The 19,728-nt window shown below is 34.7% G+C and overlaps 1 protein-coding gene across 4 annotated transcripts in view; it reads left to right on the top strand.

The window, feature by feature from the left end:
- vti1a (vesicle transport through interaction with t-SNAREs 1A) overlaps window positions 1-19,728 on the top strand; it is a 178,956-nt gene that overhangs the window by 33,172 nt on the left and 126,056 nt on the right. For 2 of the 4 annotated variants that reach the window (XM_088917402.1, XM_088917404.1), the window contains exons 5-6: window positions 2,586-2,606; window positions 9,761-9,845. In XM_088917402.1, coding sequence (XP_088773528.1) covers window positions 2,586-2,606; window positions 9,761-9,845 — 106 coding nt within the window. The remainder of the gene's footprint in view (window positions 1-2,585; window positions 2,607-9,760; window positions 9,846-19,728) is intronic. The other 2 variants (XM_088917403.1, XM_088917405.1) reach the window with 1 other exon arrangement.

The following is a 19,728-nucleotide window of genomic DNA, read 5'->3' as shown; positions in this document are numbered from 1 at the left end:
AGAAAATTGCAGCAGTGCAATTTTGAATATAGGCCGGTCGAAGCAGGAGCATGAAAAAGTCTAATTATAACATTTAAAAAAATACTTGGCATTCACTGTATTTAGCTTGTTCTTTTTCCCCGATAATGTAGTGTTAATATTTATCCATATATAACCTGGCACAAGAAAATGTTGGGGGAAGGTGGAAAAAATCTTGGTCGTATTGCTTTCTACAAATCCTTCATGAAGCCTTGCAGTCGACCATGCAGCACAAATGAGATAGGGCAAGTTTTGTTTGGTTCCCTATTGAAACCAGTGGTGGGCCTGCAAGTGATCACTGCTGATGGCGGGTTGGAGAAACTCTAAATAGCCACATCTGTAGTGTAGTTTTAAACCTTGGCCCGTTAAATAATGCATTTAACGTAGGGGTGGTGACCTTAAAAATAAAAGACAGTTCGCATCAGCAGTGGGCTTTTTACTTGAAGACAGCCGTTCTTAATGGCCTCCCTATTTAGTAGAGAACACTGCTGAGGTTTCCCAAGCCATTTTCTGAACCTGGCGTAAAACTGCTTCCCTGTTTCGCTGGTTTTACTTTTTTTTAAATTTGTATTTGAAGCTCATCTTCTGAAACAATATGTGTATTTGTAGAAACAAGGCCAGAGATTTGTTTTTCACTGTGTTTAATGGCCATATCTCTGTTTGAAATTGTCAATAGTAACCCTTTGAAATTTTGTGTCATCACAAAAGCACTACCCTTCCTGGAAACTAAACATATGATCGAACTAAGATTTTTGTTTTCTTAATTTACCTTTCCAAAAGTGCTTTTTTTTACCTCTGTGGCAGACCATTGGAACTGTACACATTGATAATCAGCAACGTTCTCCCACATTCAAAGAAAACAGAACTAAGCATGTTTTTTTTTAATTTTATTTCTTTGCTTTGTTGTTCTTGATAAAAATAGCTTACTGACACTAGAACATTGTATTGGTTGTAAGTGATGCCCTCCTTTGTCTTTGGTTTCAAGTAAAAATCTCTGAAATCAGGGAAAATGTTGAGAAAAGATCAAATGTAATTTAGGATTAACAAGAAAGCATATATTGTTATTTCTTCTTTAGGGCTGTGTAATATAAGAGATAATGTGTAAATGAAAAAAAAAAGTAAAGGAGTTTTGTATTATAACCCCTGATGTATTTGTTTAATGTTTTTTAACTTCTCTTTCTTGAGACTAATGACTGAATGCCATATCAAAAATATTGCTGTTTTATTGATATGGTATGCTCTATCATTCCTTAATGTTTTTACTGAAGATTCAAGAAATTCTTGTGGTCATCTCATTGTATTACATTTGCAAACACAGACCAAATGCGGCTCACTGTGGCTGCGGCAGCCATTTAACTTCAATTCCTGAGCCACTGTCTGGATCGAGTTTATAATTTGTGATCCTTGTCCTGCCTTTTTCTGGTAGATTTGCAAATTATAAAAATAGAAAATTCAAAATGACCAAACAGTACAAAGTAAGATGAGAAGAGGCGCTAATAATGGCCTTGAGCCTCCCCTTAGATCTACTAACCTTTAATCTTTCAGAAAATGTAGATAAAAAATTACCTGCAATGACTGACAAATTAAGAAACTTGTTCCCTTCTCTTGCAGAATGTATTTGTCTTGTAATGCATGATAGCGTAGTTTCTGTATGTTTCACACTCCAGGTGTGTTTGTCAATGTATGTTTATATAAAGGGGAGCAAACATAAGCACAATTAAATGACACTGTCTTGTGACATTTGTCTGTATGAACTATGCACATAGAGATGACTTTTTTAAAAATAATGAGATAAGACAAGCAATGTTTTAAACTGAGATTTTGTTCTGCTTGTCCCTTTTCTTGTATTATAATGCTGATAATCATGCAACATGCATTCAATTAAAATAGGCTCTTGGCAATGCAACAATAAGTATCGTATGTATATTAAAAATGTGTATATATATGTAGATTGTACTCTTAAAATTAAAATACCTATCTTTACCAGAGGTATAGCTAACAAAATACTTTATAATGTGAAAAGCATTATTTGTAAGACTTCAATTTATTTACGTTTTCATTAGTCATGTAAATGTGAGATGAATTATGCCCTGTAGATCTGCAGTAAGAAGCACTGACAGGTTTTAAAGGCATTTAAGCAGTTGTATTATGGTTATTAAACTGAGCACATGCCTGCTACTCTAAGCCCTTGCTTTACTAGTTCACTGTTTTAAAACTGAACAGAATGATTCTTGTTTTTCTCCTTTGCCATATTGAGTGCTGTGATGTGACTTGGATTTTTTTTTCCTTGATGATGATACTTTAGATGTAGTAAGAAAAAAAAAAGAGTAGAGAATTCCATTCCACTCTCTTTGTTTAATGTGACAGCGCAAGAAGTGATCTTTGTTTGTTCAAAAACTCTGCATGAATCTGTGTTTAGCTTCGTTTAATGTGTTTGTCTGTGATTTCTAAATGCTAAACATGCAAACAGATAAATCGTCAAGGTTAATTCTGTACCCTGCCGCATGACTGATCTCTTTCCTGCCATTTCTTTCCTTTTTATCTTTCTCTGTGCGTTCATGTTGCAGTTGATAAAGTTACGTGAAGAGGTAAGTACTTCCTCGCTAGCTATTTTAGTCTGGCATTCCCTCAGAACTTCCAATTGATTTTTTTCCCCTAGTTAGAAAACACTCTTGATTGCTCCTTCTTTTCACAAATTACCTCATTTTGGACCATTGCTTGAACTGCATCACGTTTGTTCAATTGTGCTTTGTATTTGATTTAAAAGACGTTGGGGAAAAGAATATTGTTTTATTTCTCCTTATTTCAGACATCTGTCCCCTCATCCAACAGGTGAAACAGTTTAGCTAGTGCTCAAATGCAGCTTGTGTTATGTCGTTTAGTAAGCATGTGCTGAAGTTTAATACCAAACCCAGAAGATTGCTCTTCAGTACAATTTAGATTTTTTCCTTATAATAAAGGTATTTAAAGGTTAGAATTTTCTGTGCACTTCAGTACATAGAAAACATGGCACAAGAATAGATTATTGATCTATGCCTTATTGATCAACACCTAAAGATCTGCTGTATAGATTTATATTGATCTATTCATCTGCATTTGTTTTTTTTCCTTTATTATTGGGCAAAAAAATAAAATCCATATACTTTATGTCCCAGAATATTAATTTTAGTATAGTTCTATTTTAATATATTAAGTTTAAATTATTTAATATTTAACTTTAATTGCAGCAAAAGGATTTAGGAATAAAATACACCATTTAGTAGGTTTCATATTCTGTCTTCATTAATGCAATAAAAAATTATAGTTACACTATATACATGGACAGCAGTTCTGTAAACAAATATGATTAATATGCTTTTACAAAAAATATCATATCTAGATTTGCATGGGGGTAGTGTGACTGATAGTTCAAACATTGTTATTATTGTTGTTATTATTTATGATTATAACAGTTTGGAAGCAAAAAGATTGAAATGTTTTTCTATAGTTCTGACAGCTAAACTCTAATGTTAAAATTTTAATTAAAATACTTTTGAATACATTCTTCTGATAAATTAATCATATCTATTGTTAGGAGGAAACATAAGAGTTTAGAAGATTTGAAGACAGAAATATTTTACCATTCAAAGATGTCTGGTGCTTCAGGGACATGCTTAGACATTATCTTTATATTTGGTTGCTGTGATAGGTTTTCTCTTTGTTTTGAGCTGTCCTGCAAGTTCACTGAGACGTATTTTGCATTTGTTTCCCTCTGTGCCTGTTGAAAACTTTGGAATTTCACAACTACAGGCGTATCATCAGTATGATCATTCTTTCCCCCTGCCAGCACCGCCTTCAACTTTTTTTCCACAAGGGTTTGCTTAGCAGCTGCTTTCTCATGGAATAGATGCAAAGGGCAAGATTTTCCGTCGTTTTTTTTTTTGTAAACACGAAAGAGTAATGGGCTGACGTTTGTCTGTTGAACCAGCCTTCACTGCCTCTATACCACGGGGTATCTGTACAGCTAAAGACTAGGAGAGCAATTGTTAGTTTAGTATTCACAGACACAAACAGATATTGTACATAGTGGAAGTCTATATCCCAAGATCTCTTCTTTGTAAAACAAACATGTCTGTGCACCTCCAATGCACTTACTGGAGAAATATGTATTTAATCCATCGTTTATTACTTAATAGAAATATGTCTTTTCTTTTTATAACTAACTTCCTGCACTGTAATCTTCTGCATTTTTTCTTGTTTAAACCCAGGCGCATAACTGTAACCTTAAACAATTACACAAATCTCTGTATTTTTCCTTCATTAAGAATGACGTCCACAAGAGAGAATTTGTTTTTGTCCTAGACATATTGTAAGAAAAAAATAGATTTTGACTGTTTTTTTTAAATATAATTTTACAAGTTATGTATGAATATTCACTGTGATCAGTTTACCCTTTAAAAATTCCCAGTGGGCTAAAAGGCCAAGGTTCTGTCTTAATGTTGGCCTCATACAGTACATGGATGTACTGTAAGTGCCTGATTTTCTTATCTGTGTTTTGTAAATATCTTTATATATTATTAATACACACAAGCTTATATTTGGTATGCATAATACTGTAAAGAAAAGTCAAGCTATTGATTGTATTCATAGTACTTCTACTGATTTTTGCAATAGATTTTTAAGGATCTGTTTTATTCAGTCTCTGTGTGTGTTCATAGGCATTTTTCAGCTTTCTCTTCCCATCGCAAAGAAAATGGAGATAAATTATCCCAGTCATATAAAAGCTGTTCTTAAGTTCAGAATTTAAAAATATCAGAAGAGTGAAATCTTTGGTGTTTTTTGACTTGTTTTTATGTTATATTTTGGTGTTCTTTCTTATACGATGACACACAAAGGGAAGAGTACATCAGCCATCAATTTTTCTGGAGCATTTTTACTTTTATGAGTTTACCTATTTATTTGTTATTTTTTCATTTTGAATGTGCAGTTATTTAATTATATTTTGTTCTTCCCTTTTCACTGTGCTATTTTGTTTCTTGCAGTATCTTCATCAAAGACATTCAGCTTATATATACTTAGCTCTCTTTTAAAAACTATACTTTTTTCTGCTGAAAAACATGTTTAAATATTTAGCACCCATATCCACAGCTGTTTGACACTTGTAATTCCTTGTCTTACATGTTCCAAACAAACCCTGAGAAGATCACATAGTTAGGATGAATCAGAGCTGTCATCATTATTCAGTTTGACGCTCACCCTCATTGAAATAATAAGGAATCATCTGTACTTTTGAAAATTGTGATACTAACCAGTGTTTGATATTAAAAAAGGGAGAAGGCAGAAAAATCTTTGAGCACAGCTGCATTGTTCCCTGCCTCACTCTTAATAACTACAAATGAAATAGGCTTCTGTCTAAAAACCAAAAATTGAGTATTTTAGTTTCAGAAACAAAGGTCTTCATTTTGATATATATGTATTTCTATGAAAATGCAGGTGCATATATCAGTTTCTGGGAATATACAGCTGCATAGGTTAAGCATGTTAAGATGTGGACTATAATTGCATTGTGAGTCACGATAATAAGAAAAGCGTGCCACAGTTGTTTCAGCGTGAAACTGTTGTAGTCGTCTTGATGATTATAGGTCGTCTTTGAAAAAGAAAGAGCCACTCCCGATAATATAGCCTACACTTTTCATGGTCAGAGACATGCATCACTTTCACATACCAGACAACACTAAAATGTTTAAGAAAAATGAAAATACTTCAAAGACAATACATTTTTTATTAGTATTAGTATTAATGTTTGTTGAAACATAACATGAAGATATCCCTCCGAGTGGTCTTAGGTTTGGAGTGCTGTTCACTCCATAACACAATGACAAAGTTTAATCAGAATGTCAAAACCTGTGATTGGGTCCCTTACTAAGCAACTGTTGTATTTCTCTTTTCGTTGATTTGATGTCATTTGTGAAAGTGCTTTAGAGTAAAGTTAGTATTAGGACATTCTCAGTAAGGAGCTATTGGAAAAGTGCTTGGCAGAGATCGTTCATGGTGACAAAGTTAAGAGAGCAGTCTAAGCTTAGCTTGGAGTTCCAATCTGTATACTTTTCATTTAAATTATCAAAAACTGAATGACAGTCCTTGGTGTTTTATGCTACGCCTGTGTAGTTATTAAACATGAGTATATGGCTTCCAATGAGATGCAAGATAACAATACCACCGTATTTTCTTTTATCTCACTAATGCCTTTCCATTTTTGTGTATATAGAATGTTTAAGTATAATATATGTATATATCTGTCCTATTGTAGAATAAGACTTAATTCATGTTTATGACATCAGAAAGATGTGTGATTTTCTGTGTAGTATTTCAAACATCATGTTACCTATTTATAGCAGGTGATCTAAACTCTTTTGCTAGTTTGCATGTGGATAAAAATTGAAAAACAATTATGTTTTCTGAAATGTAGTAGGAGTTTCCATTTCTGAAGGAAAGATCAAAAACACTTGATTGTAATCCATTTGTTCATATACAGTATATAGATGATATTTCAGAATTAGTCATCTTTGCTTTTTAGTCAGTCGTGAAACCCCGGTTTGTTGCACCAACTTTTTTCTGTTAAATGATTTGGGAAAAGGATAAAATAAAGTTCCTATACACCCTGCTACTGCCTGCTTATGATGAGTGTCATTTCTACCACCTGTTCCATACACATTTGATGGGCTTTTTTGCTCTTAAGTGCTTCCAGTTTCCTTAACTGTCTTTATAAACAGTCTTTCTTTTTCTATTTATGATATTGATGGGTGGTTACCGGATTTGGTATCATACCGTTTTCCGAAGGGTGAATGAGAATGTTGACAGGTCAGTTTGTGAGAATGCTAACGATATCTTTGGGACTTTGAGGTTGTAAAAAACCCCTCTTCTAACTTGAGTCATTTTCAAGTGAAAGATTTTTATGTGTGGGGCAAAGGGGCTGCTTTAATGCAATATATTTTAAAACTACTGAGAGGAAGCACTAGTGTATTCTAACACTGTACAGTGCAGTCTTTCATTTCATTTCTTTGTTTCATTTTGCTCCAGTTAGCTTACTATGCAGTAATGCAGTCCATCCTATCCTGCATAAATCTAACACATTTCCAGTTTCCTTAGTGTGTTTGTATTTGTGTGTATAGGTCCACACGCATGCACGCACGCACACACACATGCTGTATGGATACATATACAACATGTGAGAGTGCTTATTAATTGTTATAGAACCTGTATGGCTTCCTTGACCTTTACATCAGGTCCTGTCAATGCCAATCTGAGCACATTGTTCTAATGATTTCTCCCCTCGATCACCCCCCAAAAAAGAAAGAGAGAGAGAGAGAGAGGGAGAGACAGAGAGAGAGAGAAATTCAAGGAAAGCTTTGAAGTGGCTTTCACTGCTACAGTCGGCTGGCCGCCTCTCCGAGATGTGTCACCTTTGCCGAGAGGGAATAGGGAAATCACGTTTCGAATGGTAATGATAACATACTAATCACTTGAATTCTTTGAAGATGGGAGCGAGATACTCTGTCAGTATCCCTGGCTGCCGGTGCTCCGAGGCACACAGGCATCATGGTCTAGGTGTATTAGCTTAAGCGTGCATGTCAATACTGCCTGCATCTTCGCAGATCCATAGGGGCTCATTAGGGAGAGCTGGCTCATTCTCCCTATGTGCACGCACCCCCCTTTTTTAAACTATTAAAAAGTATTTCTGCAATTTTAAATGACATCTGTCAACGGTGGGGGGAAAAAAAAAGTTCAGAGGAGGTTTTTTCTCTTTCTGATTGTCAAACTTTGAAACCGGTTTTGAAAAGTGGAACATCGTCTTGGCTTTTTTTTCTCCAGGAGTGATTAGTTTGTACATCTTTTGACAGCTTAACTAGAACTAAGGATGCAGTTCTTTTGCTTTTTTTCAATGAAAGAAAGCGGGAATAAAATTCTCTTAAGAAAAGTTTGTCTTATTAAAAAGAGGAGGATGTGGCAATGTGCGAGATGAGAGACGGGAGTCCACTGTGTGTGTTTGCGTTTGGTCACAAAATATGAAAATAAAATAAAAAATGTTACGCACAGTGGAAACAACAATTGCAGTCTAATACGTGAAGTGCAGCAAAGCACACTCATACTGTGATGACCTGAATTATCCAAAATACTATTTTCTCTTTGCAGTAAAACTTGTGAGTAATCATTCCGCAAAAAGTGGAAAAAATAGTTACAAATAGTTATAAATGCATCACATCTGTTCAGTCAGGCACAAAAACATTATTGGAACCTGACATGAATGAAATATCTGCTAAATTCTGTTCTTCATTTAAACTTGAATATATTTCGATTTTCTACTTATTTAAACAGCTTTATAAATACCCTGTATCCTAGCCTATGAGTACAGAAAGCCAGACCAAACAATGTTGGGTCCTATTCCATTGTTTTCAAATTAGTGGTAACTAGCTAGTTTTGTAGTCTGGCCTGTTTACTGCAGATTGTACCTAAAACTGTCTCAAAACCAACTCTCGTACAATTATAACCATAATTAATATTGTATTCTCAAATTTAAAGTTAGGAATGTGACTGCATGACAGTGCCATTGGCTTTTTTTGTGAAGAATTTATAACCTAATGAAGTTAATGTTTCTTAAAATTGTGTTGTCGCTCATCATCTAATTATTAAATTTAAACCATTAGGTCTTAGTCATCATTTAGCCCTATTTTTGCTAGTACATTAAACATTGGTGTTTTTGTTTTGTTTCTGCGCTTTAGCTGTATCCAGTCCCTTCAGTATAACACGTGCACAAATTAGTTATTACAAAAGTAAAAGCTACCCATTTAATTGCTTTGTGAAATGTGTTTAGCTCTCTGATGTAGTGTGCCATTCATAAAACCTTATCAACTCAGAAAGGGAAGATTAATTAAGTGTACAACACATTTTCTATTTGGGGATTGTATATTGGTGTTTTATCTGAGCACTACCTTCTAAAAATTACTTTAAAATAGGCTAATGAAGTACACTTGAAAATCTTTAGGAGCATAATGCCCTGCATTGCTTTACTTGTAATTGTGTTTTAAACCAGTGTTTACACTGATGTGATTATATAGTATTATCGCAAATCAATTGCTCTAGTTTTGAAAAATAGGCACTAGCTTATACTGAATAATGTATGATACTTCTTAAGAAGGAAATGTTTTTCCTAAATCATTTTGTTTTTATCTAAAGCCACAAATATTTTTTTTATCTCATTTACCCTTTATCAGCTCTTGACCTTACACTAAACACAAACCATAGAGATGAGTTAAATATACATTTTTATTTATTTTTATATATTTTGTTGTTTATATATTTGCCATAAAAATGGAAAGAATATTATATCACGTAACGAAAACACTGCCGTAGAATTTTTAAGACGGACATTATTTGCGTTAAATGGATACAGTTAATGGGAAGTTTGTAGAAAATATGTGAATTAAGTGAATAGCTACATAAATTGGTGCATATAGAAAGTAAAATGTATGTGATGTCAGAAGATGGGTAAAATACTGAGAAACTGTTTTCTAGAAAAATACTATCAGTCACTATAAGTTCAGAATATGGTAAATACGTGTTTTAAAAAATATGTAGATCAGCAGAATATGTCCAGGTGAAATTACCTAGATGAACGCAATTGTAGGAGCTCAGTATCCGGTAGGTCTGTGCTAGTGTCACCCTCAAATGTTTTCATCTCTCTCAATCTGTGTTTGTGTTTCAGAGAGCACATCTGCTGGATAACACAGAGAGGTTGGAAAGGTCATCGCGAAGACTAGAAGCTGGGTACCAGATAGCTGTGGAAACCGGTAGGCATTCTTAGTGCAAGCAAATTGTCTTGCTTATGCACAGCAGCCTTGACGACACATGACATTTCAGGAGCACATCAAAGGAACAGCGCAGACAGTCGCTCAAGATGCAGTTTTACATATAGCGTGCACCATTGCGAGCTTATTTTCGCTCATCCATGTATTTTTTAAACTTAAAAAAGACAGCGGTCTATTGGAATAAAATTCCTAAGCATTCTCCTAGATCTCTAATTTTATAAGTCAGAAAAAATCTTTAAAAATAAGAATGCCAATATAAACGTAATCAAGTCTCTGACGGTGTTTTTTTTTGTTTGGTTTTGCTTTGATTTATTAAATATAGGAAAATTATCTCATTTGGATTAAACAGATTAAATATAAAGATTGACGCTCTTAGTTTGCTGTCACCACATTATTGATGCTCACTGTATTCCTCTGAGAGGTATCAAAGCTCATTCTTGAAGTATCATCCCACTTTCTCTTGCTTCCACTATAGTTTGAAAAAGTTTATTAATTTACACTATAATGGCAGCGTGGAATCCGTACGGTGTCGACAGATTTAATAATTCAGGTCGAAGGAGGACTGTGGAGAAGGTGTCTGTTTGATGTTTTCTTAGTTACACTGACAAATGCATAAATACAATTTACATTCCTTCTTTAAAAATCTACTTAACAATGGATTCTGAGAATAAGAAACTCATGTATTTTTATTTGACTGGGAATCTGTAGACTTGTGGAGATTTTCTTTACCCCATTAGCTCGTGTTTAATTTAGTTGCCCAATTCTTGCCGTAAAAGGCTTTCATGATATTGTATCTGTTGGCACTTTGAGGGATAAACCAGAGGCTTTTCATACATGCATCGGGATTTTCTATCTCTTAAGAAAATGTGCTCCAGAGGAAGGTGCTTTATTGAGTAACGTGTGAGAGAGAAGAGCGATTGTTTTTCCGGTGTGGCCCATCGGAACGGCTGCCTCGCGTGTTTTATAGTTGTACAGGCTCCATCTCACTGCACGTTTTAAACCCGGGACCTCCCTCTCTCAAGGTCCTGCTTGACTGCACTGCCTGTGATGCCTTTTGTGAGTCAGACCTGCAAGTACATAAACAACATAAATACACATGAACGTAAGCTGCTAGGCTGCTAAGCGAGAAGACTGAGCACAAACATTAGGCCTTTTGTTTGAGACAGCGGCAGGAAAGAAAAAGCTCTCAACAGTTCTCATGCTGAAGTTGAAAGCCTTGCTGTTGGAGGCCTTCCTGCAGGGCGGTGTCAAGCCAAGCTCTCAGACTCTCCTGGTAAACGGGGTGAAATTGGTGGGCCTGTTTCACAAGCTGTTGTTCTGAAGAGCTTTATTAATTAATTATTTTATGTTTTGTCTCCAAAGGTCTATTAAAGCTAGTGAAATGGAAACACTGGGTGTTATTTGATTCAATTACAATAAGAGAAAAGAAGAGTGATTCCCATTGTCAGAAAAAGTTGTGCTGAAACACTCACATAATTAGCTGTAGTAGGCAGCTGTAACTTCTGTGATGTACTTCATGTCTTTAATATACAGTAGCAAATAGAAATGATACGTGTTTAGGAAAAAGATTCAGTAAAAGCATTTACCAACATTTTGATGTATAAAGACTGTGACTAAATGCAAACAGTTGGCAGCTGTAGTCCTCTTTTTTCAGTATATGTATTGTGCACTTTTTCTTTTTCTAGAAAAGGATAGATATTGCATTTTGTTTAATTTAAATGTTAGATGCACAGTTTTATCATTTTAAAAACATGGACCTTTCTGTTTATTGTATGTATGTCTGTTATATTTCATTATATACATAATGTTGGTATATTTTTAGATGTAATATAAAAACATAGGGACCGAATTCAATATGAATTTAATACCAAATAAGTCTGAATTAAGGGCCCTTGATTATGGTTTTCTTCAAAACTAAATAATGTCAGTGCATATAATCATAAATACTACTGAAAGCAACTCCATGCTAAATGATTAGTATGATTAGTTGAAACTCAGGGATGTGGAAAATAGCCTAAAAGTTTGCATTAATGAAAATTGCTAGTAGATTATTAAGTCATTCTATGTAATTAAGATCACTTATCATGCTTTTTTGTGCATGAGTGTGTAAACCAGTGCAAAAGATATCAGTATCTTCATTATATGAATGAATGTCAGTATATTTTCAATATATTCATTGATGTGACGCAGTTTTAAAAAAATGGACTCAACCTTACCAGATGCAATAATATGTTGTAAAAATGTCTCTCTCTAAGACTCAGGACACGTTTTCTTAGTAATTGAACTGTTGTTATATCCTCTGTGATATTGTCCTGTTTTTCATCGTTGGGTTGCATTTGACCGAAAAGGCGAAACTGTCACCAGCTGACACATAGTGAGAAGTCTGTCTCAGTATCATGACAGGGTTCATGAAATTAAGGAGGGTTTATGCTTTTTGTTAAGCTACAGGTACAGTAAATGAAAATCGGGGCCTAGCCAATCTCTTGTTGAAAGGTTTATTTAACCTCATATTTCTTTCAGGGGGTGCAGAGACATAATCTTAAGGAAAGTTCTGTGAATTTGTTTTAGAAACATACAGTACTATAAAAGAGGGTACACACAAGTGGTGGCCATTCTAGTTACTCTTGTAAAGTCTTGGTACTTTGCAACTATGTGACCTGTGGATCTCGTGCAGCCCTTTTGTATTGGAGACTAGTAACTTCAGGTTGTGTGACCATGATTCGTTAGAAGCAGCAAGTCTGTACTCTCGTGACTCCTTTCACCACCTTGTTATCCCCATTACAAATATCTCCACTACTCATGTACATCTTCAGTTTCTCTTACGGGTGCAGCTCATATAATGTGTCTCACTGGGTGTTTATTCCTCTTCTTAGCAGGAAACCAGTGCATGGCCAGTGAGATAATTGTTTTGTATTTCTCTTTAAATATGTCAATTGCACATACAGTAGGTGCAAAGGACATGCAGAAGGTGCTATTCTACAGTGTTAGTTATTAGGGGAAGGGTGGGTGTGCTTGGAACTTATTTCTTTCTATGTAATGATTGAATTTTGAACACACTATATAAAATATTTAATGAGTATATTCATCCACTAAAGATGGAGAGAGAAAATGATTCACTGATTATTTTCTTCCAATAAAACTTGAATAAATGGCTTCTGAATGAAGCAATATAGTTAGAAATATTTTAGCTGTCATTGAATCACAATCAGTAGTAAAGGCTGGACTTAAATGGCATTTAATAGCTAAATAATTTTCACAGAAGTTAAAATATACTTTTTATGCAGGGGATTTTTCAGGCACAATATAGTACAGTATGTTTAAAACAACCACAGGAAATTGAAAATGGTTAACGGACACAGTGTGCTGTTATCCACAAGACCAGCCAGGGTCTGGCACCTGAGCTGCTTGCTGAATTTCTCATAAATAATTTAATGTTATTACTGATGAGTGCTTATATTATGTAAACAGTATATTTGGGGGCTACTTAGTAAAAGGAAAACTTAGCAGATAATGAAGTTGGCCTTTTTTTTTAAAGATATAAATTAGAGACCCTAAGCTGCACACTTGGATTTAATGCCCCCACAGAGCATGTTTAAATTAAACAGATGCATACTAAAATCATATATAGAGAGAAGCTGTTGCTTGTTTAATGGTAGATTCCTAATTAAAACATTAAAGTAAAGCTGTGATACCACTTAAGAGCATTTCCATCTCATCTATAATGTATTACAGGAGCCAGGAACCAGCAGCAGCTTAAAGAATAAGAGCTAGTTTTTCAGAGCATGTGATACACATTACGCAAAAATTGCAGTAACAATCAATCAGAGATTTAACAGTTCTCCTAAGTAGGACTAAGTGGTTGAAAAGTTGGATGTCAGTCTGTTGGACCTGAAATAATTCTGTAATATTAATTATAGAATTAATGATTTCTAGGTATCCTCAATAAGCTGGCAAAGTTATATTTGCCTAAAACATGTGTTGTAGAGTTCATGGTGTAAATGTGAAAACATTTTCCCATAATACTGTTTGTGTTTTTTTTATCCTTCTTCACACTGAATGCTTTTTGTACACACAAACATTTTGACTCATTACAATTTATGTGATTTCAGAACTAATGTAAGATGTCAAATAGTCTAGTGCTTTCATGTAGAAATTTAAAGCTGGTGTGCAATGTACTAAATGTACTTGTCTTTTATTTACACCTGGTATCTTTAATTTATCATCTCAGTTTGTGCTATTCATATTAATTTAATAAAAATCAATTAAACGCAATATTCAAAAATCCTCTCAACTCATTCAGAACCTGAAATCAGTTTTCTAATTGATTTCTTTACTGAAACAGCTGTCATTAGTCTAGTGTTTTCAGACCAGTGTGCTATGAAGGTGTTGTATAACTTAAGGTTGGTTGCACATTGCATCAGCGAAGTCCCCAGTGATGTACACTGTTCTAATGCGACACTGGGTTGAACTGTGTGTGAAGTGAAATCACCAGCCTGAGAGGCAGTAGTTGCTGACTTTGTTAGGGTGCCAGATGTAGCAAATGTGCTTGCGTTGGTTCCTGGATAGGGAGGAAAGTCTGCAGTGCTTCATTTACATGCATTGCCACAAGGACCTGTACTGAGTTGGTTCTGAGTGATGTCAGGCTGATACCACCTGAGTCAAAGGACATTCTCCAGGATTAGTCTTCACCTGACCGGGGTTACTGTGTGACGGGAGTTTGCATACACCAGGGATCACGTAGGTTTTTAACAGCACGTGCAATGAAAGAGGTGTGTGCAATAAATGTCTAATAAGCCACAAATAAATTGTTAAAAAATGATTAAAACTACGTTCGCCTGTTCTGTAATTCTCTGCACCATGCTACCTAATAAAAGCTCTCTGGTGTAGAAAATAACAATTCACTTGCTTTATTTACTGCACTATTTTTGGTGTAGGCAGCCTATTGTTTTCACACAAAACCTCTCATTCCATGCTGCTGCTAACATTTTTCACACTCAAGTGTAAAGTCAAACATTGTAAAGCCATGGGAAGGTTTTGGCATGGTCTGGGGATTGTCTTGATGCAATCAAGATCTTTTTGTCAGAAAATGGTCAATACTTCCCCAAACTACACAAAGAAAAATGGGTTACAAAAGCTAAAGTTTCTAGCCACCATCACCAGACATATAAATAAACCCAACCTCCTCCCACAGGGTGCAGATCAATTTGTTTTAGCTCTTTTCAAAACATGGAAGGCATTTCTTGCAAAACGTGCCATTTTTTCCTGGGACATTGACACCTCAAATCTCCTCTATTTCCAACACCTTAAAGAACTTTCAGTACATTGCACAATTCATGTTGCTGAGCTTGAAGTGTACGTGAGAACTGGCATCAGACTTTTATACCAGATTTCAGGATTTTCAACATTTTGGCCTGTTTTTTTTTTCTTTCCTGATTAAAACAGACAGCTTTGATACCAGCAATATGGAGTTTTCAGTGTTTCTGTGGATGGATGTTGAGGATTTTGAAATGCACTACAATGTAGTTAGCTTGAAGTTCGATATTCACTTGATTTTCATTTTTTGGAACTTTAATAGCATCTTAATGAAACCACCTAGAGATGTCAAACCTTGTGTTTTGTTAAGGGTGATTTGTGATTTTTTTCACAACTTTTACTTTAACATCTTAATGCCTATTTATTTTTGGGACATTTCAGATATCAATAACTGAGAGGAAAATACACAGATTTCAAACCAATAATGTTTAAAAGATAATTTGATAATTATTTCAGCTTTTGGATCAACATACTGTACCTCTGTAAAGCAGGTTTTAACACATGGAGTCAGTTTAGTCTACAGTAAGTAGTGCTTATTAATTCATTTTATATAATATAATATTTTAATACTTTTTTTATTAATTAAAATGTAAGTAGGGCTATTATTGACATTACAAAATGTATCAATAGCACACAAATCCTTAAGAACAAGTGCATGAGCTAACTGTTGGCACGCCCCTTCTGAAAGGTTGCCCACCCGGCATACCCCTGTACAAATCTAAACATGGCCTTACCAACTTATAAACTAGAATTATTTCACTGGAAATTGTATTAATTTGGTTTTCTAAACTATTTGTAATGCTGTTACATAGTTTGTCATTCTTAAATTTTGCACTGCAGTGTTTATTCTTTGATAAATCAAGTTATAAGAGTAAAAACCGTTTATGAAGAACTATACAAAATGACAAGCTGAAAGAGCATGAGAACTGGGCAATACTACTTTTTAGCAGATAACATTAAGAATCACTATTTTTATTTATAAAAGAAGCAGGGCGCATGGTACAATTTCACAGACAAGGCAATGTTTAGAAAGAAATCAGTTAAATAAGATCCTTTTTTATGTTGCACAAAAAATTTCTTAAGGTTGTTTTCTTTCTTAGTGTTTTTAGCTAAATCATCCTGAACCGAGAACATGAGAACTCCCCAAGCCAAGCTTTTAAACGGAAAAGTTTTAAAAAGCCCTTCAACATACCGTGTACCATCTTAATTTACAGACGTGGTGTCAGCGTATTATTTTGGTGGTAAGGAGAACAAAAAAGAACCCCAGTTATTCCTTCGTGCCCTTTTTGAAAACACCCAGCAACATGATCAGGGATAGACCAACTGGGGTCAGTCAGGCCTGTTCCTCATCTTCAATCTGAATTGATCTGAAAATGAAATAGCTCATTAGGAATTGATTTCAACCAGTTTAGATAAGCAGAGAGAGCCTTAGCCTGGCCCTGGAGGCTTTGGCTGCTGAAAGTTCACTCAGTGCCAGGTACAGAACAGCTCCACAGGCCATCAACTTTATTAGTGCAGAGATAAGCTGATTAAGCCTTGTCAATCAGAGGTGCCAGGAGCTCAATTGACAGTCCCTTCTTTTTTTTCTTTTTTTTGTAATAAATCATTGAAGCGACCAACAAAGCTTACAGACGTGCGGTAAGCAGCCCTGCAGTTGTCACCAAGCAAGACGTGAGGGCCCTATGATGATGTGACGACTATATTAAAGAGTACATCAATTTGTTTAGAGCGTTTTGATTTCTGCAGTGGTATTAAGAGAGGGGAGCATCGTTGGTACAGCTTTACTCGAAAGCAAAGTGTGATAGAATAAAAAAAAAGTGAAAAAATAGTCGCTTTTGAAGCCTACCGTGGCTTTGAGACTTGCTGTGTCAGTCAATGGGTGCTGAAGTGTCCCTGTAACTGGTATGCTCTGATCTTTATCCCATCTTATACCTACCTTAAGTACTGATAAACAGCAACAGAAATGTAGATTGGGATAGACTGCATTTAGCCCGTGTTAATGGCAAAGTATACTACTTATTACATGTAGTTAATTTTTCTATTTATACTTTCTCACTCTGAAACACTCTGAAAAAAAAAAAGCCATACATTTGACTCTATGTTAGGTGAGATTAATTTTGAGGTTGCACTGGTCTAATTTAAAAATGACCAAATTGCTATTTAAAAAGTTTACTTACTTTGAACTCTTTTTATATGATATTTTGGTGGGGTTTATTTTTTCTGTAAAGTGGGAAACTGTGATTTGGTTCCCTGGAAGGACTTATAAAACTTTTTTGTTTGCTTTTTTGTTGATTACTCCAAGGAAGGTGCAATTCTCAGATTAGCGTTCGAAAGAAAGCACTTTTAGGAAGAGCAATTACAAGAAATGAGGAAAGAGCACATTCTCCCCACACATTATATAAATCATCTGTTTTCTTTTTAAAATAAAATTGAATTAAAGAGTTGGCAATGAGCTATGGCTTTTGCTTTACAAAGTATGTCCCACATGTACCTTTGATTTATCAATTTATCCTTTGATGCATCCAGTGTTTCCTAATGTGATTTAAAAAGGTGCTCTGCCAGTTGCATGAAGTTGATGTCTGATTACCTAAGTCTGTGTCTGTCTTTCCGTCAGAAAGTTTCGTTTGTCTACATTTTGTATGCCGTATATTGAAGTGTGTGATTTTTTATTAAGCTGCTCTCCTAACGTTGGGCATGTTCCTGTCTTTTATCTTTATTTTTAATTTTAATATTAATTTAATAGGACTTAGCTGCAAATACTGTTAGCATCCCTGGACAGGAAAAGCCTTAGATAAAAAATTTAAACAAGACCCATTAAATCTAATATAATTGACAGAAGCCTAAGGGTTTGACAGAGTCTTGAGGTGAAACCAACAGAGTAATGAAGTTTTTTATATATATTTATATTGTATGTCTGTAATTCAGTTTTTTCTGCATCAGTATACTTGTATATGAGTTCTCTATCATTAAATTTCACTCTCAGAAAATTGTATCCATCACATCCAACACAACAATGATTATTGTATAATTACAGTAATTAGTGAAAATATTTAATTCATACATACATTTATGTAAATGTAAAAGTTTGATTTTACTACAAAAAATTCCAGTTATTATTTTTTGTCCTGCTTTGTAAAGTATTTATTTTATTTTTTTGTATCATTGTTTTTTACACAGAAATAAACCTCAGAATTAAATTAAACATTTAGGCAATATATGTGTTTTTTTATTAATGATTGTTAATACCTTTAGTTTTAAACAGGAACAAGTGAGTGTTTGAGTAATTATCAGTACCTTTCTAGTTTTTATGTCAGTTTTGAAGGAGTGTGTCCATAATATACAGTATACATTATTAACTTAATTTGATTAATTTTGCTACAGTATTTGGTAAATTTATATTTAGGAGAATAATTAAAAAATTAATAAAATATGAATTAAACATCTCACATTAATTACACAATTAAAATATCAATTACACAATTCCTATCTGTTAGGATATAATAATAATTATTATTATTATATATTAGTGCTAGAGCTACATAAATTAATGAGTGTAAAAACTAAAGTACATTTTGAGAAAACTGAAAATACAAAAATCTTTTTATTCTGCTTTCGTACTTGCAAAATTAAACTTTCATAAAGAGTATTTGGAAAACAAGGGAATTTAATCTTCATATTGTAAAGTTACTTAATTGCATTATTAAAATGGAAATAAGACTTCAGTCATCTCTTAAATGTTCACTTATAGGCAGACGTGAGCACAAGTTTATCGATACACGTATGTATATATGTATTGTGTGTGTATGTTTTAAAGTTTTTGCCCCCATAAACCCCCCCGAGGGTGAACTGTTTATCGCAAAGTCCCTGTCAGATGAAAGAAAATGTAATAATAATTTTTCTCCCTAATCGGGCCTTGTCAGCAAGGTGTCTTATCGTGGAGAGTAAAATGACACCGATCCTATCGAAGAGACTGAGTTCGTGTCAGCGCCTTCCCCAATCACAGCGACTCAGCCTCCATATCTAGTGCCACCACAAACGGCGAGTGCCGCTTTTTTCATCTGGACTTCAAAAACCGAGCGAGTCATTAAAATTGCACCCGCGTACAGCTGCAGGGATCAGCCACACTAGCGCAAAATGGGATGTGGGAAAAGTGTCTCGCTAAATGTGCTAATTCTGCCATCACATGTTCACGGCTTAATTTTAATCGGTGAGTTGGGGGGGGAATAAGAAAGCCACACATTGCAATAAATCGGCATTATCTTTGACACCGTAGGACTCAGCTGGTCTGCGGATTTAGAGGGTCGTTGGCAACAGTATATATTGTGACACACAAAGTATTTTTACGCTTGAAATGTGGTAGCTAAGGTGCAATCTCTGGTTTAGTCTATACAGACAAAGAACGGGGCTCACACAATGGTGAGCCAGCATACGAACACTTTATGCCAGAACCAACAGAACACTACACTCAATAGCATTTATGAGCCTGAATTCAGCATTATAATATTAGCTCGAGTTAAGTGGAATTGCCGAGTGCTGTTTCAGGCAGCAAATA

Source organism: Atractosteus spatula, chromosome 5 (genome assembly GCF_055471065.1).
Source record: "Atractosteus spatula isolate fAtrSpa1 chromosome 5, fAtrSpa1.hap1, whole genome shotgun sequence".
Taxonomy (NCBI): Eukaryota; Metazoa; Chordata; class Actinopteri; order Semionotiformes; family Lepisosteidae; genus Atractosteus; species Atractosteus spatula.
The sequence above is the reverse complement of the archived record's forward strand: the minus strand, read 5'-3'. Positions and strand labels throughout refer to the sequence as shown.